A 27,796-nucleotide genomic window follows, 5' to 3' on the forward strand; every position below is an offset into this window, starting at 1 on the left:
GATTTATACCTCGATACAACAGCTAGTTGGCCGCATAACTGAACACTCATTGAGAGAAGAACAGATTTCTCTAAATTATGCATCTCACTGCTTGACACTGGACCTATTATGCGAGTTTGCGTTTGGCGTTTCAGCGAACGCACTGGAATCTGAGAATTTCCATCACCCAATCATCGAAACTCTCGAGTCTGCTGATCATAACATCTCCTTCGTACGTTGATCATCACTCACTTTTTTGAATAGCAATTGCTTACGGCCTAGACGCAATAGTTTCCAGCGCTAGCAAAGATAGCTCAACTAATACCAGGCATCCCAGATCCAACCGTGCAGCTGGTACAGGTTTGCCTTCTCGATGCCTGGGATACGGCTTCAAATATCAGCTAACTTTTGCATGATCAGGCTGCCGAGAAAGGACCGGACGCCATGAAGTCGACATCACATGCTGACTGGACCCTATTCAAATCCATGGCGGCACAATTCCAACCCTGTTTCTGATGTCCATCTTGTCGAAGAAGGTGTTTTGATGCTCGTTGCCGGCACAGACACGATAGCTGTTTCTTTGGCTACTACAATGCATTACCTTCTAGGGCGACCAGAGCCTTACACGAAGCTCTGGGAAGAGGTTCAACCTGTCATGGGAGACTCACGACCACTATTCAAGGGTCTAGACGCACTTCCGCTTCTTGGTGCCTGTATCAAAGAGGGACTGCGGCTGAGCTGTCCAGTGAGAGCAAGGATGCCTAGAGTAGTCCCGGAAGATGGGTGGACCTTCAATGGCCACTTTCTCAAGCCTGGGGTATGCCGCATCGCCCATTCGAGAACGCTGGTATGTTCTAAAACCGAGTCTAGACAATAGTCAGTGCGTCACCTCTTTTCCCCCTGAGGGATCCAACTGTTTTCCCTAGTCCAGAGAACTTCAATCCCGACAAGTGGCTTACTACCAACGACCAACAAATGACCAATATGTTGCATTACTTCCACCCATTTTCCAGAGGGTCGAGACAATGCATTGGGCAAACGTAAGAATTGTCATCCCGCTTCGTCTGCAGATGTCGACAAGGATAGTGTCTAACGTCATGCTATAGTTTGTCCTTAATCGAATAAAACTCAAAATAGCGACGGTCGTTGCACACTTCGAGCCAGTTTCGGTGGCCAAAAGCGGCATCGAATGGTCAGAGGGATGTCTAGTTGCAATCCCGGATACCCCTTTGTACGTTACACTCCGGCGTCATCAGTCGTAGAGTAGCCGTGCCCAAAGGCGCTGGCACTTTATCAGCCTCGCACAAAGGTGCCAAAATGATTGGTACGCCTAAAGTCCTGTAGGCTATAGTATCTGTATCTATAGGTTTTACAACATGTTGCTGCCCAAGAAGTAAGGATTTTCCGATAGCTATGAAGCTTCTAGGCTTCCGATGTCTCAGCTAGTGCCTTTTAGGTGTTCTTATTAAGACTTAATACTTTCCATCTCCTGACGGGTGGTGGTGGTTGAGAAAGAGTTGTTAACACAATGTGACACTCATTTCGTCACCCGCGTACCTGAGTCTTTCCAAACTGCTGTCAACTCATCTCACATGCCGCACAAAATGTGGTCCTATCGTAACGTAGTTCTATCGTAATGCTGGTTATCGGTGAAATATACATGTCACTGGAAAGAGACTCGGCTCAACCCATTTCATCCGAATTTCCAGATGGATGAACCCAAAGTGGCCCTCGCAGTGACAAGTCAAAGAGGCAATGAGTGTGTATGTAGAGATCGTGTAGGGCCACTTACATCCAAGATTACAACGGCTAGATGTGCAGCTCCATATCTGCTGTAAATCTCTCTTTTGGTACAGCAACAGTTTGAGCCGGGAAAGTAATCCTGACTCCGAAAGGTCACTCACCCATGCCCGACGCTCACGACTACGGATCAGGTATTACACAGTTACAACTTGTATGGTATCGTTGCTTGAACCTTCCAATCGGAATGGATGGGATCGTGGGATCCTGATCTAGCCCAGCATAGAATTACTTCAAGCAACAGGGAACTCGGCAACTATCCCATCGGGTGCTGATGGACCTCATTTTGGTCAAGGGCGGGATGGACCAACTAAATTCACGGACTAGCACTTTCTACCCAACAAAGATGTCAGAAATGGGTTTGGAGTAAAGACGGGTACTAAAGTGGAGGTTATCGGCCTTGGCCCTACTTAAGGTCCATTTACACCTTGTGGGATAGAACTCGGCTATTACCGCGTCGCTGACGGGTTACATAGCGCTATGTTAATGTAATGCGCCCTTGTCGAGGCCGGTCCTCTTTGACGTCCTTGTCCGTCTATCCTATTCTTTAAGGGATCAACCAACCACTGTTTATGTAGAAGTTTAAGAGAAGCTTCCAGCTGCTTCCAGTACAGCGTATCTCGACGTTGCGACAACAATGAAACGGAGTGAGGTGTATGTCTTTGTATTTGCGTTGTTTGGCGGATAGGTACTCCCTCTGCTTAATCAGCATGATCGCACGGCATGCCCAACGTATCCATCCAGGCACGCTAAGATGCTCTGGTAGTGGATAGGGAGGCACTCTACCTATGCGTCCTAGTGTAGTTCAGGGCGTCGCTCGATGGGTGACGTCAATAGCTCCCCATCAAGCTGTACTCGAGCTTCCATCCATACATCCATTCCTACATAGCTAATGTCAATCTCGCGAGCTGCTCCGTCCGGTCTTCGTTTGCAATCATTCAACAACCTCAACCTCCCAGGCCTCAGGCCTGTCATCCGTCAAGATGCAAATCCGCAGCACCTCCATCTCGTCCTCGATACTTGCAGCCATATCTGGCGACTCCAACAACCCGGACAAACCAAGCTTCCAAAAGCGCATCTTTCGCGTTCTCGCCACTTTCCTCTCCGTCTTCCACCTCCCGCTCACCCGCTACCACGCCGCCGACTTCCTCGAGCTCCGTCACAATGTCTGGCAGCTGGACGAGCAGGAGTACATAAACTCCTTCCAGCTCGCGCAGAAGGCCGCCAAAGGCAAGGGTCGCGAATCCGACCTCAAGCCTGTTGGCGACCTGGGCTACAGCGGCTCGACCTTCTTCACGACCGCCGATGGCAAGTTCCTCATTAAGTCGCTGCCCCGCCGCTTCGAGCACGAGTTCTTCACCCACGATCTGTTCGACGCATACGTTACGCACATGAGGAAGCATCCGCACAGCCTTCTTGTTCGTATCACCGACATGGCCTATACCTCGATAGCGACGCTCGGCGGGATCCTGGGAATGGCGCCGACGCACCACATCATCATGGAGAACCTGCTCTACGGAAAGGAGGAGGAGGAGACGGAGCACAGGAAGAAGCAATGGGAGACCTACGATCTCAAGCCGAACGACTACTTTTTCCCTGAGAGGGACATTGCTAACGGCTACCTGGCACCGGAGAGCGTCAAGGAGAGGTTGATTGATGAGTTCGACGACAAGGTTCGAGTCACAGCAGCCCAGAAGAAGGAACTGCTCGAGCTTCTTGAAGCCGACACTCAGGTTCTCGCGGATAACAACGCCGTCGACTACTCGCTCTTCATGGTTCGGTATCCTGGCCCCAACGTCATGGACGAAGCACGCGATGTCCCCACAATCCAATCCAGTGCGAACGAGTGGCGCACCGGCCTGACAGATGTCGATGGCAACTGGACCTACCGCATGATTGTCCTCGATTTCTTCTGGGCCAAGCACAAGTTCCGCGCCAAGGCCATGACGGGGCTTGTCAAATCATACAATGTGTTTGCCGGCCACGGGCCGATGAGCATCACCGCCAATCCCACGGAGTACCGGGAGCGGTTCCTTAACATGATTCGAGACTTTGTCATTGAGGCATAAACATATGAAGGACGAGCGTTTGTCGGAAAGGGCTTTTCTCTTCTTTTTCCCCTTTTTGTTTTGTTTTCTTAACTGTCAACTCGATTGGAGCGCGGCGTTGCGATGGGATGCACACATACTTCCTTTACTCTCCTTGTAACAGTCATTTCCTCGAGATACCGGTATGAAAAGCTATGGGTTCCCTTCCTCATCATGACGTTCTCCAAACGTAATGTAAACGGGTTGTAAAGTAGTCTACTCGCCTCACCTGTATCTTTCACCCAACTTGAATATTAGTGTCCTCAGTGCAGCTATGATGAAAAAGGCGATCCCTGACACAACTAGGCATATCGCTCATCCACTTTAATACTGTCAACCCGTGTTGAAACATTTTTTCAAGAGCATTGGATCCACCTGTCTTTTCACTCACGAGAATGCCCCGTTTTGTTGTCCGATTACCCTCACACCATGTACTCGTACTCTAATCACTCCACCGCGCGCAGATCCCACAGACAGCAATCTCGATCAAAGCAAAATACTTGTAAAAAACGTACTTGATCGTGGCGATCAATACCAATTGCCCAGAGGCGGATTCGAACCGCCGTCAACACGGATCGCTGTATAGAAGAACCACAACGTATCATCCTAACCAACTAGACGATCTGGGCCAATTTTAGCTTGTCAATTTTTGATCTCCACGATCCACATGATCCGCACCCACGATGTGCGTCAAATTGCACGACGAGTATTCCTTGCCATTCACTCACCAATTGAGCCAAGAACAGCGGGCTTCAGGGCTGATACGACACGGTTGCATCTAGTCTGTGATTTTTCCTGTATCCGAATAACCCATACTAGTACTCTAATCATCGTTCTTGTTGCTGTTCATTTAGTTCAATCCGTCCCTAAAATCGTCTATGTTATAGACACATTGTCTGCACTCACCCAACTTTCCGGCCTGCAAGTTTTTACACATGGTCTCCGGTTATACGCTCTCCGTCGCCTCTACTATCATATGCCTCAACTAGCAATTACTAGTGACTTTCTGCATTTGATCTCTTGAATTTACTTTGACGAGATAGCCCTTTCCCCGGTTACTCACCCTCTGCTCTATTGTACTTCATCTAGGTCTACTGCTACGTACATTTCCTGAGTCAACCATGTTTTCCTGGTTCACACTACCTATTATATGGCTACAAGTTCCCTGAAGATCTCTGTTAGGTTCTGACTACTGACTATTAAGACTGACAAAATACAATAGGGCTGCCCAAGACTACTTGAAAGTTATTTGTTATCTGATGACTATGTTCAACCCGCCCTTCAGCGTAGGAATCGTGCTAGCCAGAATAGCCTTGCCATTGTTCATTTACCAACTTCCATCTTCTTTTCCTGTTTATGCAACATATGAATTTTATTCGTCTATTGCATTAATGATCCGAGGATCACACCGATTTTACTGCTTCAATACATCAATGACTTTGAGTTCAACTTCTATCGCCTCGTTGACATCCATCCACCTTTCTGGGGCTGAACTGTCTTAGAAGTTAGTATCATCCCTAAGGTAAGTACTGCTGTGTTTTTTTCTTTCACTAAACGATACGGTACTTACCCGCTTTGTTCAAGTCTTGAGTTCGAAATCGTGCTATACTGTGCGACGTTATCATGGGATAGGGTTTTATTTACTGGAGTCGTCTCATCATGTTCTGAAGGTGAGCTCATCAGTTCTCTCGAAATAAATTGCATAACTTCATGCGGTTTCCCGGATGCTCTTGTTTGCCCTTATGTCCAGAATTTCCAGATGAATTCTTGTTGGGAACTGTCACTGTGCATCTCCCCTTTATTTCTGCCTTCAAAGATATCTTTTTCGGATGTTCTCGCTATTGTTGAGTTTTGCACCCGCTTTCTCAAGCCAATGCCTATTACGGGGCTCTTGTCATTCCTACATCGTTTTGAGCTCAATTTCCGGAATGTCTTACCCCAGAGCCTTCGCCAAACCCACATGCTTAGACTCACCTTCCCAAGATGAATACTTTTCCTGGGCTCTCGCCGTATCTTGATACAGTGCACCTGCCCTCACAAATGCAGACCATGTGCCCCATATAAACGAAACCTTTGCCTAGACTTCGAGACTTCGCCTCCTAGATAATATTGAAACTCAGCCTTCTAATGCCTCAAATCCCTTTCTCTCCATCTCCCTCATGCGTCTTAATCTTAACCTTCAACTCATCATTGTCTTTCTCCATCCTCATCCTTAACAATTGGTATCAGCGTACCTCAAATATCATACACAGCTTTAGAAGTGCCTTCAATTCCCGGGGACTAATCGCTAGCTCTTGACTTGATACCGACCAACCTCATCAAGCTGCGTTTCATCGCTTCGACACTCTTGAAATCAAGATTATAGAGCAAAAGGAGTTTAATCAGGTAAGATTCAAGTTCACTAACCATACTACTGAACCCCCTAATTGTCCAATGATTGTTCAACCATTACGATTTTTACTACACCTGAAGCTGTGCCATATGTGCACCATTTGTTCAAGAGGCACTTTCGCAAATTCAAGGTCACCTCAATGTTTTCGACATTGTCTGGGGTAGTTACTCCTGCTTCGGCTCGTTCCGTTCCCATTCAGCCCCGCCTATTCTTGCCTGGGACGTTGTCTCTCCTTCCACATCTCTGACACTTACTTTTTGGCAGGAACGACACTGGGCCAGAGAGAAACCATACCTTTTACCTCATCCGCGGAGTCTCAACTTCTCCCCTCTCAACTCCCCTCACCCAATCCTCGAGGACCCAATCCTGCACAGGTTGGCAGAGGAAATCGCTGACTTGTAAGGGTTTCTTCAACAAACTAGAACCCGTACTCAGGAACGCTCCTACTTGCATTATCTACTGCCTCATATCTCGTTCCCTGCGTTCCTCCGATAACATTGCCCACAACTAACATATTTTGTTTTGCAGTACTTTCCACCGAAATAGTGGAAGCCTTTGGTCAATACACTTGATCTGTTCACTCATCCACTTCACCGCGTACCAATCTAGGTAGCGTGGAAGCGTTTAACAATGGTCGACAGAATCGATTCCTACTTCCCTGGCCGTATCTTGGGCCAGCAACAAGACGATGGCGGATCCACTGTCTACGTGTCTACCGACGATGGTTGGACTGACGACGACGAAGGCAACACTGGCAGCTTTGATGCGCCTGCTCAAGCTTCTACGATCCTAACTCATTCTGGTTCTCCAAACCTCATTGACTTTGACTCATCCGAGAACGACGATATCCCTGATGACAGCGAACTGACGGAGAAGCTCACTGATGTCATGGGTCAAGTATCTGACTTACAGGGAACCAAAACTGCCTTCAGGGAAATTGAGTCACTTACCCTTGACCTTCATCCGCAGGCGGTGAGCGAAAGCAACCTAGATCCTACATCAGCTGCGTTCACGCCCAGTTGCTCGTAAGTCATGACTGTCTGGTCTACGCAACGTTTCTCTGTTTTTTCGAACTTGAACACTAATATTCACCACAGCTGGCCCGCCCCTGGAGGTCAAGCATCACCATCGAGCTCCTCGCCTTCATCCTATGTCGATGCTCGCCAAAGCCTCTGCTCGTCAGATGACCTGATAACGTCTCTTCAAGCCCGCATCAAGCAGCTCGAGCATGATTACGACACACTGAAGCGCAAGAACGACCACCTTGACACCCTCAATGAGGCTTTGAGGCACAGAACCGACAAGAGCAATGCCACCATAGAGAAGCTAAGTGGACAGCTGTCTAAGGCTGAGCTTCTCAGACGCCGAGCCCAGAATTACTCTTCTGAAATCAGCGAACATAGCAAGCTGGATCAGGAGTTCTTGAATAAGTTGAATGAAGATCTCGACTACAACAAAACACAGTTAAGAGAGTTCAGGTCAAAGTATGACAGGGTACTGCAAAGCCAAGAGCCTCTTCAGAGTCGGTTGCAGGAGCTTCAGACAGGTCTGCTCAATGCCGTGGAGCGGAACAAGATGTACGAAGCATACATCCGCGGCTTTGTTGCTAACCATCCCCAGCACACTGCCGCCTTCAACGCTATTGGAATTTCTACTTACAGTGCAATGCGAGGCAACAATGTCACCGAAAATGGCGAAGTAGAGCCTCTCATATCCTTCGACGAGATGTCACTGTCCACGACTGCAGCTCCTGAGCCCAGGCAGAGCGATCCCACGGAAAACGCAACTTGTTTTCTGGACGTTCGATCAGAGCCGGGATTACAAGTCGCAGTCTCCAAGTCTAATCATCTAGAGTGTGACCAACATTATTCGCACAAGGCTCTGCAGCAAGTTTTGCCCCAGGTATCGGTGAGGCCAAGACTTCTCTGCGCCGAAACTTTTCAATTGCGAGGTTCTCACAATGCCAAAGATGACGCTCTCAATTGGAGTACTGACTGCGATGACATATGGGAATCTGCTCTTCAAAGAGAGCGAGCTCTACGTAATTACCAAGGGTCTATCGGGGCTCGCCAACCCTCGCAGACCCCGGGTATGTTCCTCTACGGCATTCGCTACGTGCGAAATCAAAGCGACCAAACACTAACTGTCAATGACGAAGTTCCAGATATAGCCTCTCGTGTTGTCATCATGACCGGTCTTCCGGACGAGGTTCACGTCCAGCGAGTCTTGGAGCATATCCGAGGTGGTCGAATTTTCAACGCCCACACGGCTCCGATGGGAACCGGCGATTTCAGCTACAACCATGCCTACATTGAATTTACCTCGACGAAAGATGCTTCGGAGTTCTGCCGATTTTCCTGTTCTCGCGACTTTGGATTCATCAACCAGGATGGCACCCTGGCTAGAGTTCGCACCAGCCTTCCAGCCACAGATTCGTACCCTCTGAACCAGAGTATGCAGGCCTGGATCGATGAGGGCTCCACACGCTGTCTTGCTGTTGCTGGTTTTCCAGTCATGCATCTCGAGGCCATTCTCAAGGACGTGGGCTTGGCGCACAACTTCACCGACGTCATCACTCACTTGGCCTATTCTGACGATGGAAGTTTCGAGATATCGTTTTCTAGTCTCAAGACAGCCATCCTCGTTCGCAAATGCATCCTTGAATCGAGCCTTTGGACCGGACCTGCTGACGGACGGGGTGTGACCTTCAGGCCTGATCCATGTGATGCACCTTGGGAAGATCTCCAAGAGCCTTTCCTGCCTATTCACTCAACCGTTCACTTTCACAACCTGGCTTCCGAGAACGCGCGGCTCTTCATGACCATCGAGGAGCGTGACGCCGAAGAGGATCACCTTCGAGAACGGATGTTTGAAGGATGTGACCCCAGTGACTCGGACACTGTGGGTCTCAAGGATATGATCGACCGCAAGAGCATTGTATGGGAGAAGACGGCCGACTGGGACAACGCCGTCAAGTATATGGCATACGACCCTGATCAACAGAAGGAGGTACTTCACCGCAGAGACCGCGAATCTGGGGCCATCCAAGTGTGGTATCATGGAGGATGGGCTATGGGCCAACTTGAATCATGGAAGGCATGGGAGCACTATAACATCGACAGCCCCCATCCATACACCCAGAAAAATGCGGACCTCCTGTACGAAGTGACGGGTTGGGTCGATCGTCGCAAGGTGAATCTTTACTTGAAAATCAAGGCGGAGAGAGTGGGACGTGAGGAGAAGGGTACTGACAAGAATGCCGACAGGTTATCGTCGACGATGGCGGACTACAAGGAGACGCTGAGCAGTCGCTGATTTTTCCTTCGAGCGAACTTGCCGACGAGTCAACGGCAGCCAAAACTATCACCCCAACACCACGCTTGCTCTCCGATTTGGCGAGGCTTTCAGTAACGTTCGACAACCCTTCGGACCATGTACCCGCCGGCGTTTATCACAACCAGATTGGAAGCAACTCTGGTATGGCCGCCCCTTCTCTCTTGGAACGCGACCCAGACATGAGCAACCTGGTGACAGATACCCGTTCAGGGTGTGCTTCGCGCGACATGGTACTTAGAGGTCAAACAACTACTTCAGTTCCTTCATCTCCTGGCCCTTACTCCATTGTGGGCGAGGACTTTGAGGGAGTTCACGGCATCTCAAAGCCCGTATTCAACAGGCTTGCGGCCAAAATGACCAGAGACACGGTCAAGTCGTCGAGAAAAAAGCCTCAAGTCGGTCAGGCTCCCTTCTAGTAGAGGGGTATTGGTGCATGAATGGATGGATTTGGGGAGCCGTCGTCAATGGGAGCGTATGAATCTGAGAAATTGGCTTTTGCGTGGTACAGAGGCGCCGGAATGAAACGAAAAGCCAATGGTATATGCACAGCCAGCGCGATAGATTGGAATTTCTTTTACTCTGAACCCGTTCGACGATTGTCAGTGTGAAACCAGACCTCATCTAGCTACTGGCTTTATCCAGCCAAGAACGATTCATCTCATTTGAAGTTTGTTTTCATTTTTGATTATCTGTTTGGTTTTAGTAACGCAGCCTCTGGCGGCATTCTACCGACTTCAGTGTGGTTGTCCCAGCACCCCTGGAGACGAACGCTCCGTGGTCCACACCGTCCCCGCCGCTCACGTAGATGGGAATGCACCCTCTAGTCCAAGGATAGCTTAGGTACCTCCAAGATGGACTCTACAAAGACGCTGTAAACGATTCTCCTGCTAGTCCTAGATCCCCAAAACCCCAGTCGTCAAAGTCCGTGACAGGGCCCCGTGCCCGTCATAAGAAAGGCTCAATTACCAAGAAATCGTCGGCTTGACGGGTTGAGACGGCTCGTCCGTAACAAGCAGCAGCTCATCTCCGCTATTCTCTTCGGCATTGCCGTCCTCGACCGCCTCCTCGCCGTCGTGGATGTTACCATCCCCGCCGGCCGCGGCATCTGTGTCACCTCCCTCGAACGCCTCCGAAACAGACGAATACTTCCGATGCGGCCACGACGGGACGAGATACTTTTCCATCGCCCCCGTCTGCTGCTGCGGCTGTGGATGCGCAAGCAGGTACTTCTTGATGAGGGACCGGGGGATGTTGGCTTCGGGCTCCCAGGTTGGGTTCTGGCCGGGCGGCCAGGTACCCTTCCAGCGGACGTGAAAGAAGCGCACGCGTTTGCCGCGGACGATACGTTCTTGCACACCTTCTAGGCGGAGAACCTCGTATATGTTATCTTCTTCGATGTCGTCTTGGTCTCCTTGGGCGGGAAGGGTCTTCGCGACCGCCTGTTTACTGCCGGCGGTTGTGGCGGGCGGTGCAGAGTAGCTTTCTTCGGGAGGTGACCTGCGATTGCGTGTGGCTGGTTTGGGTAACCCCGGCTCCGGTGTTGAGGAAGATGCGTTTTCGATGGACTGGATGGGTTGTGAAGGCGTGAGATTGGCAAGCTGTTTGGAGACTGCCGAGGCTGCGAGGGAGATGGTCCATGGTGTCGTGCCTTGGATCAGCGGTGTGAAGCCTGTCCGATGTGGTGGGGTATACGTCTTCCCAGAGCCATATGAGGGCGAGTTGACTTTTGGTGGTGCGGTTGAAGGTGCTGGTGGCGGGAACTTTGTAGGTTTGGGGGTCGAAGTCTCGGCTTTCACTGGCGGTTTCGGAGGCGTGGACGGAGGATCTCGTATTGACAGGAGAGACGGCTTTTGTAGGTGTGTCTTGGTCCGCGGAGCGATGGGCGTTGACGTCTGAGGAACGGAGGCCGGAGGTATAGGCGGCAGAATAGGGGTTTCCTGCCGCCGAGCCGCTCGTGAAGCAGCGCTAGGTTGAGGTAATGGCGGTAATGCTGGCGAGCTGGTGCCTCCTCTGGAAGAGTCAAAGGGCGTACTCCTGCTGCTGTCCGTCTCTATGCCTGATATCAATCTTGATAGCGTTGGTCTTGGCGACTTTGTCCTTCGCTTCTTCGCCGAGGGTTCCAATCTCGCCGGCACACTGCTCCCTTCGCCAGAGTCATATGATCCTTCGGTCGATATCGGCTCCTCCCCGTTCAGCTGCCGGAATATTGCCTCTTCCATATCGACGTCGCCCTCCACATCCAACCCTTCAAAATCCTCTAGTATTTTGCTCTTCGACGGCGTAGATAGCGACGGCGCGTCCTTCCTCGGCCGACCTGGCTTCTTCTTCTCCTCATTCGCATTCGGCGGCGCGGTTGCGGGCGGTGGAGTTCTCGCCTCGATCGCAACTGGAACCTTCCTTTTCCTCCCCCTAGGACCCCTGAGCCCGGTGCTCTTATCGATCCTCCTCTTTCCCGCCTCGGCCCTCTCTACAGCGCGCACATTCTCGTCCTCCTCGATCCTGCGCTCCCCCTCATCCCGCTCGGCAGCGCGCGCGGCGCACCACTCCTCGTACGCCATCGGCGAAACGTAGTCGCATATCCTTTGGGCGTCGACCTGGAGCCGTGCTGCGGGAAGGTCGGTCCAGCCCACGACGTACTGTAGACGCTTCTTACCGTCGACGGAGAGCGCGGGCGGAACGAAGAACTCGTCGCGGATATAGGCGGTCGTGTCACGCACTGGGAGGAGGGTTATCGGGGCCAGTCGCGGACCGGTGCCAGGCTTGTAGCGTCGGTAGGTTGGTATGTCCTCGAAAACCACGGCGAGCTCGCGCAAGCCTGGAGTTTTGGGGTGACGGCTGGAAATGTTGCTGGTGCTAGTGCTGGTGCTACCGCCCGGGGTAGGTCTGCCGAACCAGACCAACCTCGAGGGGCGCGACATGGCTGTCCGCTCCCTGAGGAGAGATCACCATGCCACGGCTGGCAGGTGCCGGCGTTGTGGTGGCAGACTGCCTCGGAGAGGTTGGGTTGGAAGTGTCGAATTCGTCGCCGGTGTCGGCTGAGGTCAAAGGGTTTCGCGGTTGGGAGCTTGTGTTGTCGCGTGTCGCGATCTGTCAGTCCCTGCAGTCAAGACCTCTAGAATAACGTCAACGCTATGGTCTGCGAACGTCAGATATACGTAAACAGCCACTTTGGAGGACATTTCTGAGAGACTGACATGTCGCAATTTGTTTTTGGGAGCCCGTGAAGCCGTTGAGAGGCGTTGTTCTCGTGGTTGGCCAGTGGCTTTGTGGGGGGAAGGAGGAAGGGAACCTAGCAGCTTTAGTGGTTTAATTAGCGTTTTCAGAAGGCCGTTAAGTCGATTAAAGCAAGTTAAAGTGCCCTCCTTTAGATAAATAAGTCTAGAAACCGACTTTGAGAGCCTGCGTAAACAATCTTAATATGAACTATAATAACGTTTGATATTACTACTTCATAAATGTATGGCTTTTGTTGAGAAGCAGAGGATTTTCTAAGAGTAAACTGATTTAAACCCATATTAATATAGGATTGATATTCATTTCCAACTTTACAAGAGGTCTGCATTGATATACAATATGCACGGTTTATGAAGGTCCTTGGGTGAAGCTATTTTCGTTCAGCGTGACTCAAGCTGCAAGGTTTTTACGACCTTGGTGGTAGGTTCAACGAAGCCATCGCTGTCAAGGATGTGGCTGATGCTCTCGCTGGCTACGGTGAACTGAGGGTTGGACCAGCAGTCGCTCCACGCTGTTAAGTGCTGTAATGGTACATTGAGGCACAAGCCAAAGGTGCTACTATTCTCAAGACCCCTAATAGAGGGCTGTGGTAAAAGAAATTTCAAGTATACAATATATCTCAAAGACCTGGTAATTAACAGTAATCATGCTATTGAAATTAACTATAAAAAACAGAGAATCAACATAAGCTATCTCTTCGTTTTACTTGAGTGTTTTGGGTTGAATAGCAGTGTTAAGTCTGTCGGTGGATGGTTATGGAAATAATTATGCCACTCTGGAGCTTCCTAATTATTTCCTGGTGTTAGCCTCACCAGCCAAAAGCCGGATCATGCGATGTCTGCTGCTGAGCAGGTGCTGCGGGGCGGTCCGTGCGGGAGCTGCGGCCGAGCGCACTGCGCACCATCATTGTAAGGCGACAAATCTTTGGCGGACTGAGCTTGACCTCATCGCGAGCTCCATCCACCCCAGCTCAAGCCCGTTTCCCATTTCTTCGAACACAGCCACAAGAAAAACCTCCACTCCAACAAAGCCTCACGTCCGGTTGATGCTCACGGCCGTCCGACACGTTTAATATCTTTCAACAAGGTCACGCAACCATGCTGACGCCCACGAGCACCTTCGCCCTCCGCCTCGCCGGCCAGGGCGCCGCCCGCGCATCGATCGCCTCTTCCATCGCCCGCACCACCGCATGCCCGTACTCGACCGCCTCGATGAAGAAGCAGCAGCCCTCTGCCCGTCCAATTGGCCTCGCCCCCACGAGCTCGATTGCCCGCGCCAGCGCAGCCTTTGCCGCCGCCGCCTCCTCTCCGTCTTCGATCGTTACCCGCGTCGTTCGCCAGCCCTGCTCCCACCGGTGCAACGCTACGGCCGCGATCGCGGCGCAACAAAAGTCAGCCGCTGCGCCCGGGGACAAGCTAGACTGGGAGACGTTCTTCCAGCTGCGAAAGTCCCGCAGGAGGTGGCAGCTAGGCTTCAGCGTCATCTCCGGCTTGGGCTCGTTCGTGGGCGGCGCCGGTCTCCTGGCGACTGGCGTTGCGGATCCGTTGGTCACACAGGTTCCTCTGGACCCTTTCATCACGATGGGTATGATGACGATGGCTTTCGGTGCATTGGGATGGCTGGTTGGACCTAGTGTGGGGTCTCTTGTCTTCTACACGCTGAACAAGAGGTGGAAGAACCAGATGACAATTGTAAGTCATGATATCTGGACCATACGATCTTGTTCGGATACTGATTCGTTTGATGTTACAGAAGGAGAGGGAGTTCTTCGCTCGTATCAAGAAGAACCGTGTCGACCCTTCCGTGTCTTCCGTTGGTAACCCGGGTAAGTCAAGCTCACTAACGGCCTTCACAGGTTATGTATTAACCGTCTGAGCAGTTCCCGACTTTTACGGAGAGAAGATCTCCAGCGTCAAGGGTTACCGTCAATGGCTCAAGGACCAGCGGGCCTTCAACAAGAAGCGTGTCAGCTTCGTGTAGAACATTAATCACCCATTGCGGCTCTTCAACGAACGACTTCTTCCTCGTAAGGTTAATCAGGATCATGGCTAGTGGCGTAGGTCGCCCTCCTCTCTTTGTAGCAATAGGGTATCGGTGGGGAAAGTATGTATCATGACGACACAGCCCCCATCGTCAGAACAAATTCAGATTCCATATCAAATTCTCCTGGCTTCTGCTGCTATTGCTCAGGTGAAGGGCAACGTAGGGTCTACTTGGTGTTTCCAGGCTTTCATGCCGCCCTCAATGTCGCCGATGAACCTCTTGCCGTTATTATCCAGGTCCAAGTCCTTGAGGCGCTTTGTCGCAATCTGTGAGTCGTTGCCAACTCTACAGACGAGGTAGATGGGCGCGTCATCTGGGAAATTGGCAGGCAACCATTCTGGCCGTGGCCGAGTGCCGTCGCTTGATGGCTGGGTTTCCTTCATAAACTTTGCGATAGGAATGTTGATGGCGCCCTCGATGCTGCAGATATCGAAATTCTCCCGTTCTCTCACGTCGAGCAGGAGATGGCATCCGCCATTTTCTTTGGTTGTGCGCTCGTACTGGGCTGCTGAAATACGCTCGTCGGGTCCCAGAACGCTGACCGGTGCACTGACACCGCAGAAAGAGATGTAATCGAGTGAGCCCGATCGCAGAGTCTCCAGAGATAGGGTTGAAGTAGGAGAGCACGCGAAGCAATCTTTTCTCCGACCGCGCATCCTGACGGACCTAAACGGCCCTGACGGCGCTGCCCCCGAAAAGATGAGGAGGGACGGAGCAGCTGCCTCCTTCTCCTTGACTTTAGGGTCCACAGCCCCTGAAGCGACGAGCTTGATAGCCTCAAGAGCTTGCAGCACACCCATGACGCCAACAACGGGCCCGAGAATTCCTCCCTCGCCACAGCTGACAACGCTGTCAGGTGGAGGCGGTTTCGGGAAGACGCAGCGGTAGCACGGCCCGCCCTCCAAGCCTCCTTGGGGCGCGGCGGGCGAGTTCAAGATGATGAGCTGGCCGTCCGTTCGGAAGGCCGAAGCCGAGACGAGGGGTTTCTGGAGGAGGACACAAATATCTGAGATGAGATAGCGGGAAGTCGGGTGGTCAGTACAGTCGAGGACAATATCGTACTGCGAGACAATGTCCTCGGCGTTCAAAGGCGTCAAATGCTCATTGTGCGCACGATACGCCACGAGCGGATTCAGACTATGGGATTATAAGTTCAGAAGCGAGTGTTGCGGGGTTGGGGCAAACATACCCCTTCAAGTATGTGATGGCGCTCTCAACCTTGGGCACGCCAACCCTGTCAGATGAGTGCGCAATCTGGCGGTGGAGATTGGAAACCTCAACTACATCGCCATCGACAAGCCCAATGGTGCCAGCCCCTGCTCCAGCGATGTAAGCCGCTGCGGGGCATCCCAGTCCCCAGCGCCGACAATGAGAATCTTGGACTCCTTCAACCTCAGTTGACCTGCTTCTGTTTAGTGTGATATTCGGTCCTCAATATGAACGCAGAAGCCTACCTGTTATTCCAACATTGGGGATGATCAACTGTCGCCCATATCTCTCATAGTCCTCGGGCTGCAGGGGCCATTTCCAGGGTTGCGCCGGCGCATTCTGGGCTTCTTGCGCTTCCCTCTCGGCCTGTTCAAGCTCTTGATTCAAATGCTGGAGTTCGAGGGTCGTCTCGGCGACTCTTCGCCGCAAGTCCTCGATTTTCCCCATCTTCTCGTCAGGATCGTGGTTTGGTGTAAGTGGGATGAATAAGTGTCATGCGCGGGGGTCTGGGAGAGCTTTGTGCAAGTCGGAGGTTGCGCCACCGACCTCCGACCCCACGATTCGAAAGACCCGCTCTCGTCCACGCCCCACCATGGAATTTTTGAAGCTTGGGCATCTTCAAACTTCACCGGCACTTTCGCATCCCACGTTTCTTTGTGCACGAAATCCAACGCTCGAGATCGCCCAGCCAAGCCACTTTATCGGCCTCCCAAGCGATTAGACTCAGAATGGTAATGCTGTTGCGATCCCATTGTGACTGCACAATGCTGACCTCTCCAGGCGCCCACCGCACCGACAAAGACCCTCTCGGCCCGCGAGAAGCGGATGGCCCGAATCCGCGGCGACATCCACCCCCTTGCGCCGCACAAGACGCTCCGCCCCGAGGCTAAGGTCGACGACAGCTTTCTGACGAACAAGAAGGACAAGCGCACGATGAAACACAGTGCTTTTGTCAGCAAGGTCGAGAAGGCCAACAAGAAGCCCCTCAAGCGCCGCCGCCCGAACAAGAAGCTCGTCACCACGATGGAATCCCTCGCCGACGCCCTTCCGGACCTCGACGAGAACGCGCAGACGCTGGAGCAGCTTCGTGAGGGCAAAGTGCGCCACAAGAGTCTGAAGAGCAGACCCGGCGCGCTGAAGCGCAAGGAGAAGGTTGTGAGGGGCGAGATGCAGCGGTTCGGCGCAAGTATGGCCGCGTTGGCCTCCGTGCCTGCTGCGGCGGCGGCTGCGCCTGCAGGCTCGATGGCGGTGGAGAAGTCGGCGACCGCAGAGGCTGAGGAGGCGACGCCTAATGCGACGGCGAACCGGTGGGCCGCGTTGAGAAAGCACATTTCGAGCACCATGGAGCAAAACCCCGCTTTCAGCGCATAAGCCACCACGCAGCGTACATTCCAACTTGAGGATGTTGGGATTAGAAACTGCTGTACCTACGCACCGTGGAACAGCCAAACGAGATTTTGGACGACAATCCGACCCATAAATGGGCGCAGCATCTAAGCTCCCATCTTGGTATGCCCACGCGTCTTCCGTGGGGCACCGACACTACCCGATCTCGATCTATTCCGAAAGGTCAAGAAACAAGCTTCTCTGTCGGTAACACTACGCATGACTCTTCATGTTTGCCGATGGAGACACCAACTCTGCAAGCGCATAACATCCCGCACAACCGACTTGGTATCCCACCAAGCCTTGCATGACGGATCATCAGAGGGCAGCTCAAATCACCCTGATTCTTAGCGCCACATCCACGATGGTTTCTGAACGAGGACGGAGAACAAGCCGCTGCTAATCTCGTGGCAGACGATCCAGATATCGGGACATTATCTGATTCGGCGACGCAAAGGCTGGGCGACAACACACATATCTTGGGGTTCTGTCACTTCTCGAGGTCAGAAAGGGAGAACGAGCGGCAAATCATCGGTCAGCTCGTCAAATCCAGCCATGAAAGCTGGTCAACCCACAGGGCTCGTCAGTGGCACCTACAAGGGGTCGAGGGACGGGGATCAGGAACAGAAACCGTGGAGCAATGACGGAATGTGAAAACTGCCGGATGCCAGGGCTGATCAGTATCGAAAACGGGAACGTCTGATCATCAACACTAAAGAGTTAGCCACATCATGGTATTTTCTTTGTGATACACATATATTACACATCTCTTTCTCGGTCCATCGTATTCGTTGATCTATAAGGCCTCTGTAAGCATCTGCCAAGCGCCGAAAAGAAATCTTCAGAAGCGTAGCTTATGCATTTGCCATGTCAATGTCGTTGCTTTTCCGGACCTCCATGTGTGGTCCACCATTGTAGAATTGCTCATCGAGTTGCAGGGTAACTCTTCTCACGATGATGTAGCCTTGGCGAACTTGGCCGAGAGCGATATCGGTCACCAAGCACTATGAGAAGCTGTAATGGTGATTCGGGTCCGCACGCCGTTTTAGACCGCAATCGTCTTCTGCTACTTATGGCTACCAAGTCTCTTTTTCTCCGTATTTACATTCTTCTCCAGTGACATACCTTCCATTATCTGTCTTCTAAATGAAATTATACTCGCACACATACACTGGCAGCATAGTCGAAGTTTGCCTGTGAAGGCTGCCCTAGAGAGACATTCCCTTCCATATAGTCGGCCGAACTTTTTGCCATTATCTTTCACCTCGTTGTCTTTTTGGGGCATTCCCCTAGGCAAACAACAAATAAGACTGAGATGCGTTGGGTGGTTGTTCCCATCGTGGTGCTGGTGGAGATCGGGGGTACCGGTGGGTTGGCGGCCAGGGTCGGAGAGTTTGCCCCGGGACGGGGGACCGATAGGGTTGCCGGTTTACGGACCCGATGTCGTTACGTGTGGACCCCGTGCAGCCTTTGCTCGCGTGGTTCTGGAGAGCTGTTGCATCCGTAGACTCTGCCGACGACCTTCAATTATGCTAGCTCTCAGGCGTTGCGGGATGAGATCTCGCTGAAGGACATCGAACGGCATTCCTCGTGTTACTTGCCGGCTGCACAGATCTCGCTTCGTTTAACATGCGCAGGGATGCTGGTCTAGTGTCTTTCAAAGGCAACAAATAGGCGCTCCGAATACTGGAGATCCATCGAGCCGACGTCATCACATCGGCCCTCCAGCTTGCAAACGCATTAAAACAGCAAGGCGGGAGAAGAAAGTGCAATGGAAGAAGAAACGATCCATTCACCGTGCTCCAAGCGGTCGTTACGTGATTTGATGACTTGGTCGACTCATGAAGTCTGGAACGACGGATAGGTTTTGTGGATATATCGGCGGGTTGACGGCGTGGTGATGTCAGCTTAGGCCATAGATGCCGCTGCGTCGGTTGTACCCCAGTCGTTGCGGCAATACATTGAGGGTTTACGTCTTGCACAACGCTCGGCGTATGTTGATAGCAAAACAGTGAAGTTATTCATGGAGTAGTTGGGGTAGATGCGTCTGCTTCACCGTCATTCCCGGGTCAGCAAGCGAGGATCTTCAGGGCGACAAGGCGGGGAGCGCCCATGCTTGCCTAATCTCCACGTCACCGAGGGAAGGAACTGTGTACCCAGGCGGGCAACAACGGCCTGCTCTTTCCTTTCCTAGATTTGGATCTGGTCAATGGATATAAACCTCTCAATCCTCCCGTTTCTATCGCATCGCTCTTTCTCCTTCATCAACAAAGTAGCCTCGACCTTCATCAAGACGCAAGACATTAGTCCATCACTTCAACTTACACCTCACAACTTAGAATCAACCACCACACATCTTCAACATGGCTGACAACAACCCCGGGAACTTTGCCAACCGGTATGATACCTTGTCCCCCGGCAGGGTTATTACCTTATCGTAGTACAGTGCTGACAATATGTAGCCCCACCGAAGAGGTCCGTAAGATCGCGGCCAAGGGCGGACATGCCAGCCACAGCGGCGGCAGTGGCACTGAGAACCAGTCCTCCGGCACCCACTCTTCAGGCACCGGCAACACCAACCCCGGCAACTTTGCCAACCGGTAAGCTCATTACCCGCGTCCCTAAGACGCGTCCAGGCGCAGTTGTTACTGTTTGAATTGTTATTAACGAATCCTTCAGTCCCAAGGAAGAGGTCCAGGAGATCGCAGCCAAGGGCGGTCACGCCAGCCACAACGGTGGCTTCGCCAGCATGGACGCGGACAAGCAGCGCGAGATCGCGTCCGAGGGCGGCAAGGCGTCGTCAGGCTCTTTCGAGCCCGGTTCCGAGAGGGCGCGTGAGGCGGGACGCAAGGGCGGTCTTTCTGGTGGTTCCAACTGAGTTGTTACAAATGACTCCCAAATTCAAGGACAATCACCAGAACGGAATTTCGACAATGTACGATAGGCACAGCAGGAGGACATGAGACATGATTGATGGGTGACATAGACTCTTCGTCTTATATAGGTAGCCCAATGAGAAGTTCGGATTTCTGATCAATGAAATAAGTGGATTGAAGGGTTGCATTGCTGTCAAGCGTGTTTTGTCCAGCACCCGGGCTTGGAGCCGGTACATTCCGGACGGGGGGATAAGGAGTTGGATGAATTACTCGGTCACTCTCAGACTCATCTTCCCCGGCAGTGCAGGACACAACCGGATCATTTGCAAAGTCAATTCTGCACCCTCACAGCAGGTCTCAGAATTCTCACCCGCAGCCCACGCGCAGGCTTCCATGTCACTTACAAGCTCGCGAGCGCTGGTGTACTATACGCGGGTGGGAAACTCAATTAATGTACGGGTCCCTGCCAACTGCCGCCGGGCGGCCCTACGGATGAGGTCCTCGACGCTATGGTTGGTGGGTAAAGACACAGCTTGCCTGGATCGGGCAATCCCACCTCGGCAGACGCCGATGCGGGTGGGAAACTCAATTAATGTACGGGTCCCTGCCAACTGCCGCCGGGCGGCCCTACGGATGAGGTCCTCGACGCTATGGTTGGTGGGTAAAGACACAGCTTGCCTGGATCGGGCAATCCCACCTCGGCAGACGCCGATGCGGGTTCCCCACGTCTCATCCCCGTTGTTCCCTGATCACACAGCCATCTCCCCTCAATCTAAACTTTCACAAGCCTTGAGCAGGCAGGCCGTGGCCGCCCAGCCGATAACGGACTGATGATGGGCAGAGGACGCAGCTGCCGTCAGCGGCACGCCTAGAAAGTGCTGGAGACTGCGGCGTTTGGGGGTGGTCTCAGCCTAACCCAGTCTCAGAGCGGCCTGGCGTCGTCGACGGTTGGCATCGAGCCGCAGATGGTCACTGAGTGGCTGCATGTTCAGGCGGCAAGTGCCTTGGGTGGGTGGTATCGCTCGGTACCTAGGTATTGTAATGCCGCGAGCGAGGTGACGTAGACGAGGTGAAACCTGATCCGTACTCTTGCCTCTCCCCATCGTCTCTTGGCGCCCGACCAAAGGCCCTGTCTGGCGTGGCTGTTGAGGTTGCGGCAGCACGGTGTACCTACACTCATGGATGCAAAGCGATGGTGCAAGTGGTGCAAGTGGTGCAAGTGGTGGTGGTGAGAGAAGGTTTGGCGGAGGTTTGGCAGAGGTTTGGCCTCCCGTCGCAGTCATTGTTACAGGCTCGAACCACAATCGGACAGCGGCCCTCCGCAATGTTCCAGATCTGGGGTCTCGGAGACTCGTACCTTATTCCCTGGCTGTCTTCCCCCAGATGTTGTCGTCCATTGTAGATGATCGTCCATCGGGAGCCTAGCCGTCGCCGGCCCATGGCTGGCTGCTCCCTCCCCGACATCTTGTATGTAAACCGGCGTGCTCCCGCCCAGCTTCCTCTGTCCCCAGGTCCTGTCCGTTTGAGCCATCTTTCCTCACGCACATACCCAAACGCCATTGCCGTCGTTTTCCCGCTGCGTTGGACCTCGCATTCTCATTTAATCTTGTTTCTTCAAAGCCCCCGACTACCCCCGACCCCTCGACCGAGCCCCTGGGATCTCCCCAGATTTGACCGGCGGTTTCTCCTCTCGTACGATGGCAGCGGCAGTCGGCGTGCAGCCAGCAGCCAGCCTCCCACACGCAGGTTCAGACCGCCTGAGCAACCCCAGGTATGCTTCACTTTGTCTCTCTTCATTCTTCTCTCGTTCGACTCTCTTGTCTCGCCTCTGTCAATCCGTCCCTTGGCCCTCGTGCCGCATGCCGCATGCCGCCTGACCCCCTGCGGTGCCGCCCCCTTCCAGTGGAGAGGTTCAGCGGTGCAGTGGCCCCTCTCTCTCCCCCAGCAGCCCCAGTGGGTAGCCGGAGACACCGTGGGCTAGGTACCTACAATACATCACTACCCAAGGGAAGTGGCCCCAGCTCCTCGGGGCCCCACAACTGTGGCTTGTTGAACCTCGTCACCTCGCATTTTTCGTCCCTTTCTCGTCCCTCTCCCACCCTCTTGGAGCTGGGCTGCGCCACGCCCGGGCCACGTCTCCCCCCTTCGTCACTCGACTCGCCGTTCAAGCCTCACTCTCACTCAGTCAGTCATCCGAGCTGCACGCCGGTCCTGCAAATGCACCGCCGGCGGAGGCCCAATTCCAGCCCAGACCTTTCCTGCATCCTGCGAGCTTCTTCTATTCCTCTCTGGGCCCTTGTACATCTTTCTCTGCCCGGCTCCCCTCTCTCTCCGTTTCCCAATCCCCACCACGCCATCCATCCGCCTGGTGACCTGTGACTGGGAAGATCCCGAAGCTGCACTGCAGAAACAGAGAAGACCCTCCTCCCCGCTCAAATAAAAAAAAATCCCTGCGAGAAAGAGAGAAAAAAAAAAAAAAAGGAGCCGACTCGTTCGAAGAGAGGCCTTTCGTTTTTGCTTTGGCCTTTTTTTCCCGCCTTCCGCCGTCATCCCTCCAATATCCGTCCCAATCCCTCCCTTCCCCAACTGGTTACATTCCCAGAACTTTTTACTCTTTCCACTCCGTTTCTCGTTTGCCCTCCTGGTATCCCACCTATCTCTATTCGCGTATTACACAACGCTCCGAAAGGATCGTCGCCCGCCCTCGAACCGGTCTGTTCGAACAGTATCCTCTGACGCAACTCTGCGCGAAAACAGCCGCTTCCTCGCCTTCCGCTCCTCCCGTCACCCGCAGCCTCCCCGCGACGTCGGCTCGCCAGGCTCCACATCAACGAGCTCCTCCATCTCTTCCGCCGCATCAGCGCCGACAGCATCGCCAGCAGCAGCTACCCAGCTCTCCTCCCCCTCGACCTCTCCCCCGAGTACCACCAAGTCCGGCCACTGGTCGGAGTCGCGGCTGAGCATGCCTTTCAGGAAGATGGCGCGCCACTTCGGTGACACTGTAAGACCCTTCCTCGCGCGCTCCCCACCGCTTGCCTTGCCGTCCGTCCTCTTCGTACCCGCCGCACTGAAAAGAGAGGGGGTCGTCGACGTCTTGTACTTTTCCTTCTCTCACGTCGGACGACGGCCGGACGGTCAAGCACATGCCTCTCGTCTTGCCCGTCCTGCTCGAGTCGCGCTGAGGGCGGTTGCGGCGGGGGTACCAAGTTGGGGGGCATAGTCCCGTTTCAGCGCCGTGCCAGTGAACTGACCCGGATTGCGTCTTAGCTCTCCCCGCAGCAACCTTACCTGTCGTGTAAGTCGCACCCCCTTCTCCAATCCGATACCGCTCGCGCGGTATGATCCCAATCCCGTTATGATCGCACCCGACTGACTGTGTTTTTGATTTCCAGATCACGATATCCTCCGTACGTACCCCCAACAATGTTGCACTGATCCGTCTCTCCCGGTCTTGCGCTCCGCGGCTCCCGGGTCGCACTTTGCTTACTCATGCCACTACAGTCACCTACGAAGACATCAAGGCGCTCAAGAACGACTGGCTAACAGACAACGTGCGACCGCATCCCCCCTTTGCGCCGGTCCTCCTAGCTAACTCCTCTCTAGAACATTGCCTTTTGGGAAGAGTCAGTTCGGCCACCGCCCTTACCCCCCCTTCGGTTACCTAACATGACCACAGATGGCTGGAGCGCGAAATCCTCCCCAAGTACCCGCAAGCCCGCATCTGTCTCCTGCGGCCGTCGATGACCTTCCTTCTCATGAAAGAACCCGACATGCGCCAAATCCGCTCCGCCCTCCCCGACTTCTCCAAAACAACACACATCTTCCTCCCCATCAACGACGCCCGGAACGTAGCCCAGGCCGAGGGCGGCTCACATTGGTCCCTGCTGCTTGTTAGTGCGATCGATGGCGTCGCGTTCCACTATGATTCCCTCGGCGGCGCAAACTACGCGGAGGGCCGCCTGGCTACGCATAAGATGGCCGAGATCCTAGGCCGGCCGCTCCGCTACCTCAACTTGGAAGACTCCCCGCAGCAAGAGAATGGCAGCGACTGCGGCGTCTTCGTATGCATCCTCATGCGCCACCTGCTCGTCAAGCGCCTGCTCAGCGCAAACGCGCGCGAAAAGGTCAGCATGAGCATGGCCAACAAGCTCATCGACAGCCACGGCGGACGGAAAGAAATGCTCAAGATCATCGAGAGCCTACGCAAGGAAGGCGAGAGGAGGAGATCGTAAGCGCATTCCTTCATTCCTCCACCAAAGAACCCCCCCTCCCCCCAACCTTGTGGACGATGTCATGTCGTCTTGATATTGTATTCTGGTTCTTTGGGAGCGTTTCATTTTTTTTGCCTCGAGAGGGTTCCCTGACACCCCTTCTTTTGAAAAGGAGAAGCGCATCACCGTACTCGTCAAAGACGCCCCCGCGAATCGAGTAGTCGGTAATAGGTCCTCCCCCCGCGCCTCCGGCGTGTCGCGCGAAACGAACCAGGCGTACCCGCAGAGTGCCGAGTTCTGACGATGACGACGAGACGACGAGACGACGACGACGACAATGATAAGGATGACTGTTTGGTTCATGCCTTACGCACCGGCAGTTTCATTTTACTGTTTTCGATATACGATATCCATGAAGGCATGCAGTGTATTTTATTCCACGATAAGAGAGGGGCATTTGTATGACGCCTGCGAGGCATTGTGGTCAGGCTACGTCGAGAGGACGAGAAACGAACAACGATGTACCCACCGGTTCTAGCTAATCCTCCCGCGAGCCACGACGTCCTGATCACCAAACCGAGCTACCACTACGGGTACTGAAGTTGATCCGATGAGACGGGGGAGAGCATAAGCAGGGGCATCAGCATGCGCTTTCAGTAGGGCGGGTTACCTATGCTTTTGAGACGGCAAAGAGGTGTGTTTCAAAGACTCAGTGACATATCGAGTGAGGGGTTTGCATGTGCCACGGAAGGGAGCAAGGGCCGATAAGACTTGAGAAAAACGAGAAAAGACAAAGGTCAGGCGAGGCGTTTTGGTTTGCTCATGGCGGTTGCTTGTCCGACAGTTGAAGAGAGATTATTTTCGAAGTAGCGAATGAGCTTCGTCCTCTGTGGTTTTCCAATTCCATCCGTCTTCGAATGTTCAACCCGTCAATCGGTGGCTGCTCTGGCGGCCTCGAACGTATTGTCCAGTGTTCCGGGGGGCCTTGTCAGGGTTCCCTACAGACGAACTGGGAAGAACCGTACCTGGCAATGTTTGTGATGGCCACAAATCGCAACCCAGCGCCTTATGAGCAACACACAACACTGTCACTGTGGCAAAGGGAAAGGAGTCCTTGACGAGGTCTATCCAACTATGGTGGCAGAGAAAAGCGGCCCGCCGAAAACTGGTTGTTGCTTTGTTTTTCGGCTCGGCCGTGATCCTCGACGGACTGTAAAGTTATTCCGCTTCTAATCTCGATCCCGCCATGTTTACATGGTCAACACGGACTGTATCCTCTCATTAGTCAATTTTGGCTTGTCGACGCTGCTTTCCGTGACTGGCGGCTCGTCGGCCCATCCAGTCGGCTGTATTCGTTCGTGAACGAGGCCGTTGCATACTCGACTGCCTAAGGGCACGTTCGCTAGATAAGTTGTATGGTGTGCATTTATAGCTTCAAAGGCTGATTAATACTCTCAATCTGTCCTGTCCAGCAAGGGAGTATATGCCTTGCTTGAATTTATAGAATGTTTACGAACAATTGATGCCATTTACAGATTGACGCTCTCATCGTCTCACTCCTGGCCATCGGTGTGCCAGCTCCCTAAACATCCTAATGTCTATCCTAGAGTTACATGGCTTGAAGTCCATTTCCTGTAAAACTTCTTGACTTGCTGTGTTTCCCCGTGCAAAGAGCAGGAAAAGATGCGGTGGCAGGTCCGGACAGGATGCATTGTACCTCACCGGCTAGGTTTAAACGACCGGTTGATCCTGCGCCCCGTAAGTCGCGGGTGATAATTGTCACAACAGAGGTCCTGCGGGGCCATCATGCTGATCATGTCGACCTGTAGACTCAAAGGGCAAGCAATCGGAGTTAATGGTCGCATGCTGACATGCCTTTTTGGTTCATATTTGTTCTCGGCATGGGCATGGCGCAAGCTCCACTTCTCACACGATACAATAGACCCATCTCTCTTAGTGCTGGTGCTCGTCGGGAATGAATACCGTTGAGACCCTCCGGACACTTGGGCATGTGTTCGTGAACGTATTGTGGTAATGCAAAATGTCGGACAGCCGGCGCTGCTACATCTTCCCTGTCGACCTGTACGGCCTGTGTTGTCCGTTGCTGTGTTTTGCTTCTTGTTGATCATTATGCACCCTGTGAGATTGAGGCCCGTGGCACTTTGGTCTCAACCGTCTCCTATCTCTTCGGTAAGGGGGTTCCTGAGGGACCTGTTGCGAGGCACCGTCGCCTTCTGTGAACATGCCCTGGGGGCTTCTTCAGTCGTGACGTATTGGCAACACAGGAGGAAATACGGTAAGATAAGTACGCTCCTGAGACTCTCGATCAATTTCTATAGCTCCATGGCTTGGAAGCTAGTCGGACAATAAGTCGGGGGTGGTTGAGTGTCGTTGGACACCAGGGATGAGCGTTGGTTTGCGAGACGATACGCACAGGGGGAATAAGGATCAAGAAACACGCGATAGGAGTGCATGGAAAGACAACACAGCTACTGCGCATATGGAAATGCTATAGATTCTTCCTGGAACGGAGGAGCTACAGAAAACTGCCATACCGCCGAAGGTGCAATCATCAGCCCAGCACTACCTTCGATTTTGGTTCATGGTTTTCCGGATGGTTGGCGCGGTAGGTTGTACATATTAGTGGGAAAGACTTCTCTCGGATTACGTTCTGAAGGAGTAAGGGCGTCGAAAAGATTATCGATAGGGAGACATGCGGGCGTAAGTGCATCGTTCTAACCCTGGAGAAGGAGAATGGCGGGAGAATCCTTCAATCGGAATCCAGTCTCATTACTTGCAAAGTCCACAGATGGTCACTTTCTGTAGCCTACTGAAGATACTGAAGAGAGTAGAGCAAGGTTGGCTGCCAAAAGTTGGGGCAGTGGTACTAAATTTGCCTAAGGGAATGTGCGCTGGACTTGTTCAACCATTGGTCTCCACATTCTAGTTCTAGTCACAAGAGAAGACGTCCCTGCCTAATTGAGCGACGGAATCTCTGGGGAAATGAGAGGAGGTGGGTATGTCCAGAGAATTGTGTGGCATGGCAAGGTCGGAATAGTCCAGCTTTAGTATCTAATCTTACTGTTTGGTAGCTGCCAAGGTCGGAATGGAATGTGACAGAAAAATGTAGAAAACAGGAGCCCATTTCTGGCTGCCAGGTAATAGACAGGAAGTCAAATGGGCATCCAAAATCAATAGGTACGTCGTCCTACACAAGGTCAGCAACACCGAATCCCGGTCGCG

General features: G+C 52.9%; 8 protein-coding genes and 1 non-coding gene across 9 annotated transcripts; 6 read left to right on the plus strand and 3 right to left on the minus strand.

Annotated features, from left to right (window-relative positions):
• Positions 1–2,762: 2,762 nt before the first annotated feature.
• On the plus strand, positions 2,763–3,848 carry ColSpa_00668 (1-phosphatidylinositol 3-phosphate 5-kinase; the record flags this gene model as incomplete). The annotated part of the gene is made up of 1 exon (XM_049266880.1): positions 2,763–3,848. One exon carries the CDS (start codon positions 2,763–2,765, stop codon positions 3,846–3,848), a length of 1,086 nt encoding a protein of 361 aa, XP_049122837.1.
• A 557-nt stretch (positions 3,849–4,405) lies between these two features.
• On the minus strand, positions 4,406–4,495 carry ColSpa_tRNA_012. Its single transcript is given in 2 exon segments — positions 4,406–4,440; positions 4,458–4,495. It is a non-coding gene; the product is annotated as a tRNA-His (tRNA).
• A 2,393-nt stretch (positions 4,496–6,888) lies between these two features.
• On the plus strand, positions 6,889–9,573 carry ColSpa_00669 (uncharacterized protein; the record flags this gene model as incomplete). The annotated part of the gene is made up of 2 exons (XM_049266881.1): positions 6,889–7,283; positions 7,356–9,573. 2 exons carry the CDS (start codon positions 6,889–6,891, stop codon positions 9,571–9,573), a joined length of 2,613 nt encoding a protein of 870 aa, XP_049122838.1.
• Positions 9,574–10,556: 983 nt separating this feature from the next.
• Positions 10,557–12,512, minus strand: ColSpa_00670 (uncharacterized protein; the record flags this gene model as incomplete). Its single annotated transcript, XM_049266882.1, has 1 exon — positions 10,557–12,512. The coding sequence occupies one exon, from the start codon at positions 12,510–12,512 to the stop codon at positions 10,557–10,559; it is 1,956 nt and encodes a 651-aa protein (XP_049122839.1).
• Positions 12,513–13,925: 1,413 nt separating this feature from the next.
• ColSpa_00671 (presequence translocated-associated motor subunit PAM17, mitochondrial) lies at positions 13,926–14,808 on the plus strand (the record flags this gene model as incomplete). Its single annotated transcript, XM_049266883.1, has 3 exons — positions 13,926–14,519; positions 14,581–14,653; positions 14,708–14,808. The coding sequence occupies 3 exons, from the start codon at positions 13,926–13,928 to the stop codon at positions 14,806–14,808; spliced, it is 768 nt and encodes a 255-aa protein (XP_049122840.1).
• Positions 14,809–15,014: 206 nt separating this feature from the next.
• ColSpa_00672 (adenylyltransferase and sulfurtransferase uba4) lies at positions 15,015–16,527 on the minus strand (the record flags this gene model as incomplete). The annotated part of the gene is made up of 4 exons (XM_049266884.1): positions 15,015–16,008; positions 16,061–16,105; positions 16,156–16,273; positions 16,326–16,527. The coding sequence occupies 4 exons, from the start codon at positions 16,525–16,527 to the stop codon at positions 15,015–15,017; spliced, it is 1,359 nt and encodes a 452-aa protein (XP_049122841.1).
• Positions 16,528–16,905: 378 nt separating this feature from the next.
• Positions 16,906–17,451, plus strand: ColSpa_00673 (uncharacterized protein; the record flags this gene model as incomplete). The annotated part of the gene is made up of 1 exon (XM_049266885.1): positions 16,906–17,451. The coding sequence occupies one exon, from the start codon at positions 16,906–16,908 to the stop codon at positions 17,449–17,451; it is 546 nt and encodes a 181-aa protein (XP_049122842.1).
• A 2,378-nt stretch (positions 17,452–19,829) lies between these two features.
• Positions 19,830–20,344, plus strand: ColSpa_00674 (conidiation-specific protein 10; the record flags this gene model as incomplete). The annotated part of the gene is made up of 3 exons (XM_049266886.1): positions 19,830–19,864; positions 19,929–20,066; positions 20,146–20,344. 3 exons carry the CDS (start codon positions 19,830–19,832, stop codon positions 20,342–20,344), a joined length of 372 nt encoding a protein of 123 aa, XP_049122843.1.
• Positions 20,345–23,319: 2,975 nt separating this feature from the next.
• On the plus strand, positions 23,320–24,574 carry ColSpa_00675 (NEDD8-specific protease 2; the record flags this gene model as incomplete). Its single annotated transcript, XM_049266887.1, has 4 exons — positions 23,320–23,548; positions 23,844–23,893; positions 23,946–23,965; positions 24,019–24,574. 4 exons carry the CDS (start codon positions 23,320–23,322, stop codon positions 24,572–24,574), a joined length of 855 nt encoding a protein of 284 aa, XP_049122844.1.
• Between the last annotated feature and the right edge of the window lie 3,222 nt (positions 24,575–27,796).

Source organism: Colletotrichum spaethianum (genome assembly GCF_022836535.1).
Source record: "Colletotrichum spaethianum MAFF 239500 DNA, contig01, whole genome shotgun sequence".
Classification (NCBI taxonomy): Eukaryota; Fungi; Ascomycota; class Sordariomycetes; order Glomerellales; family Glomerellaceae; genus Colletotrichum; species Colletotrichum spaethianum.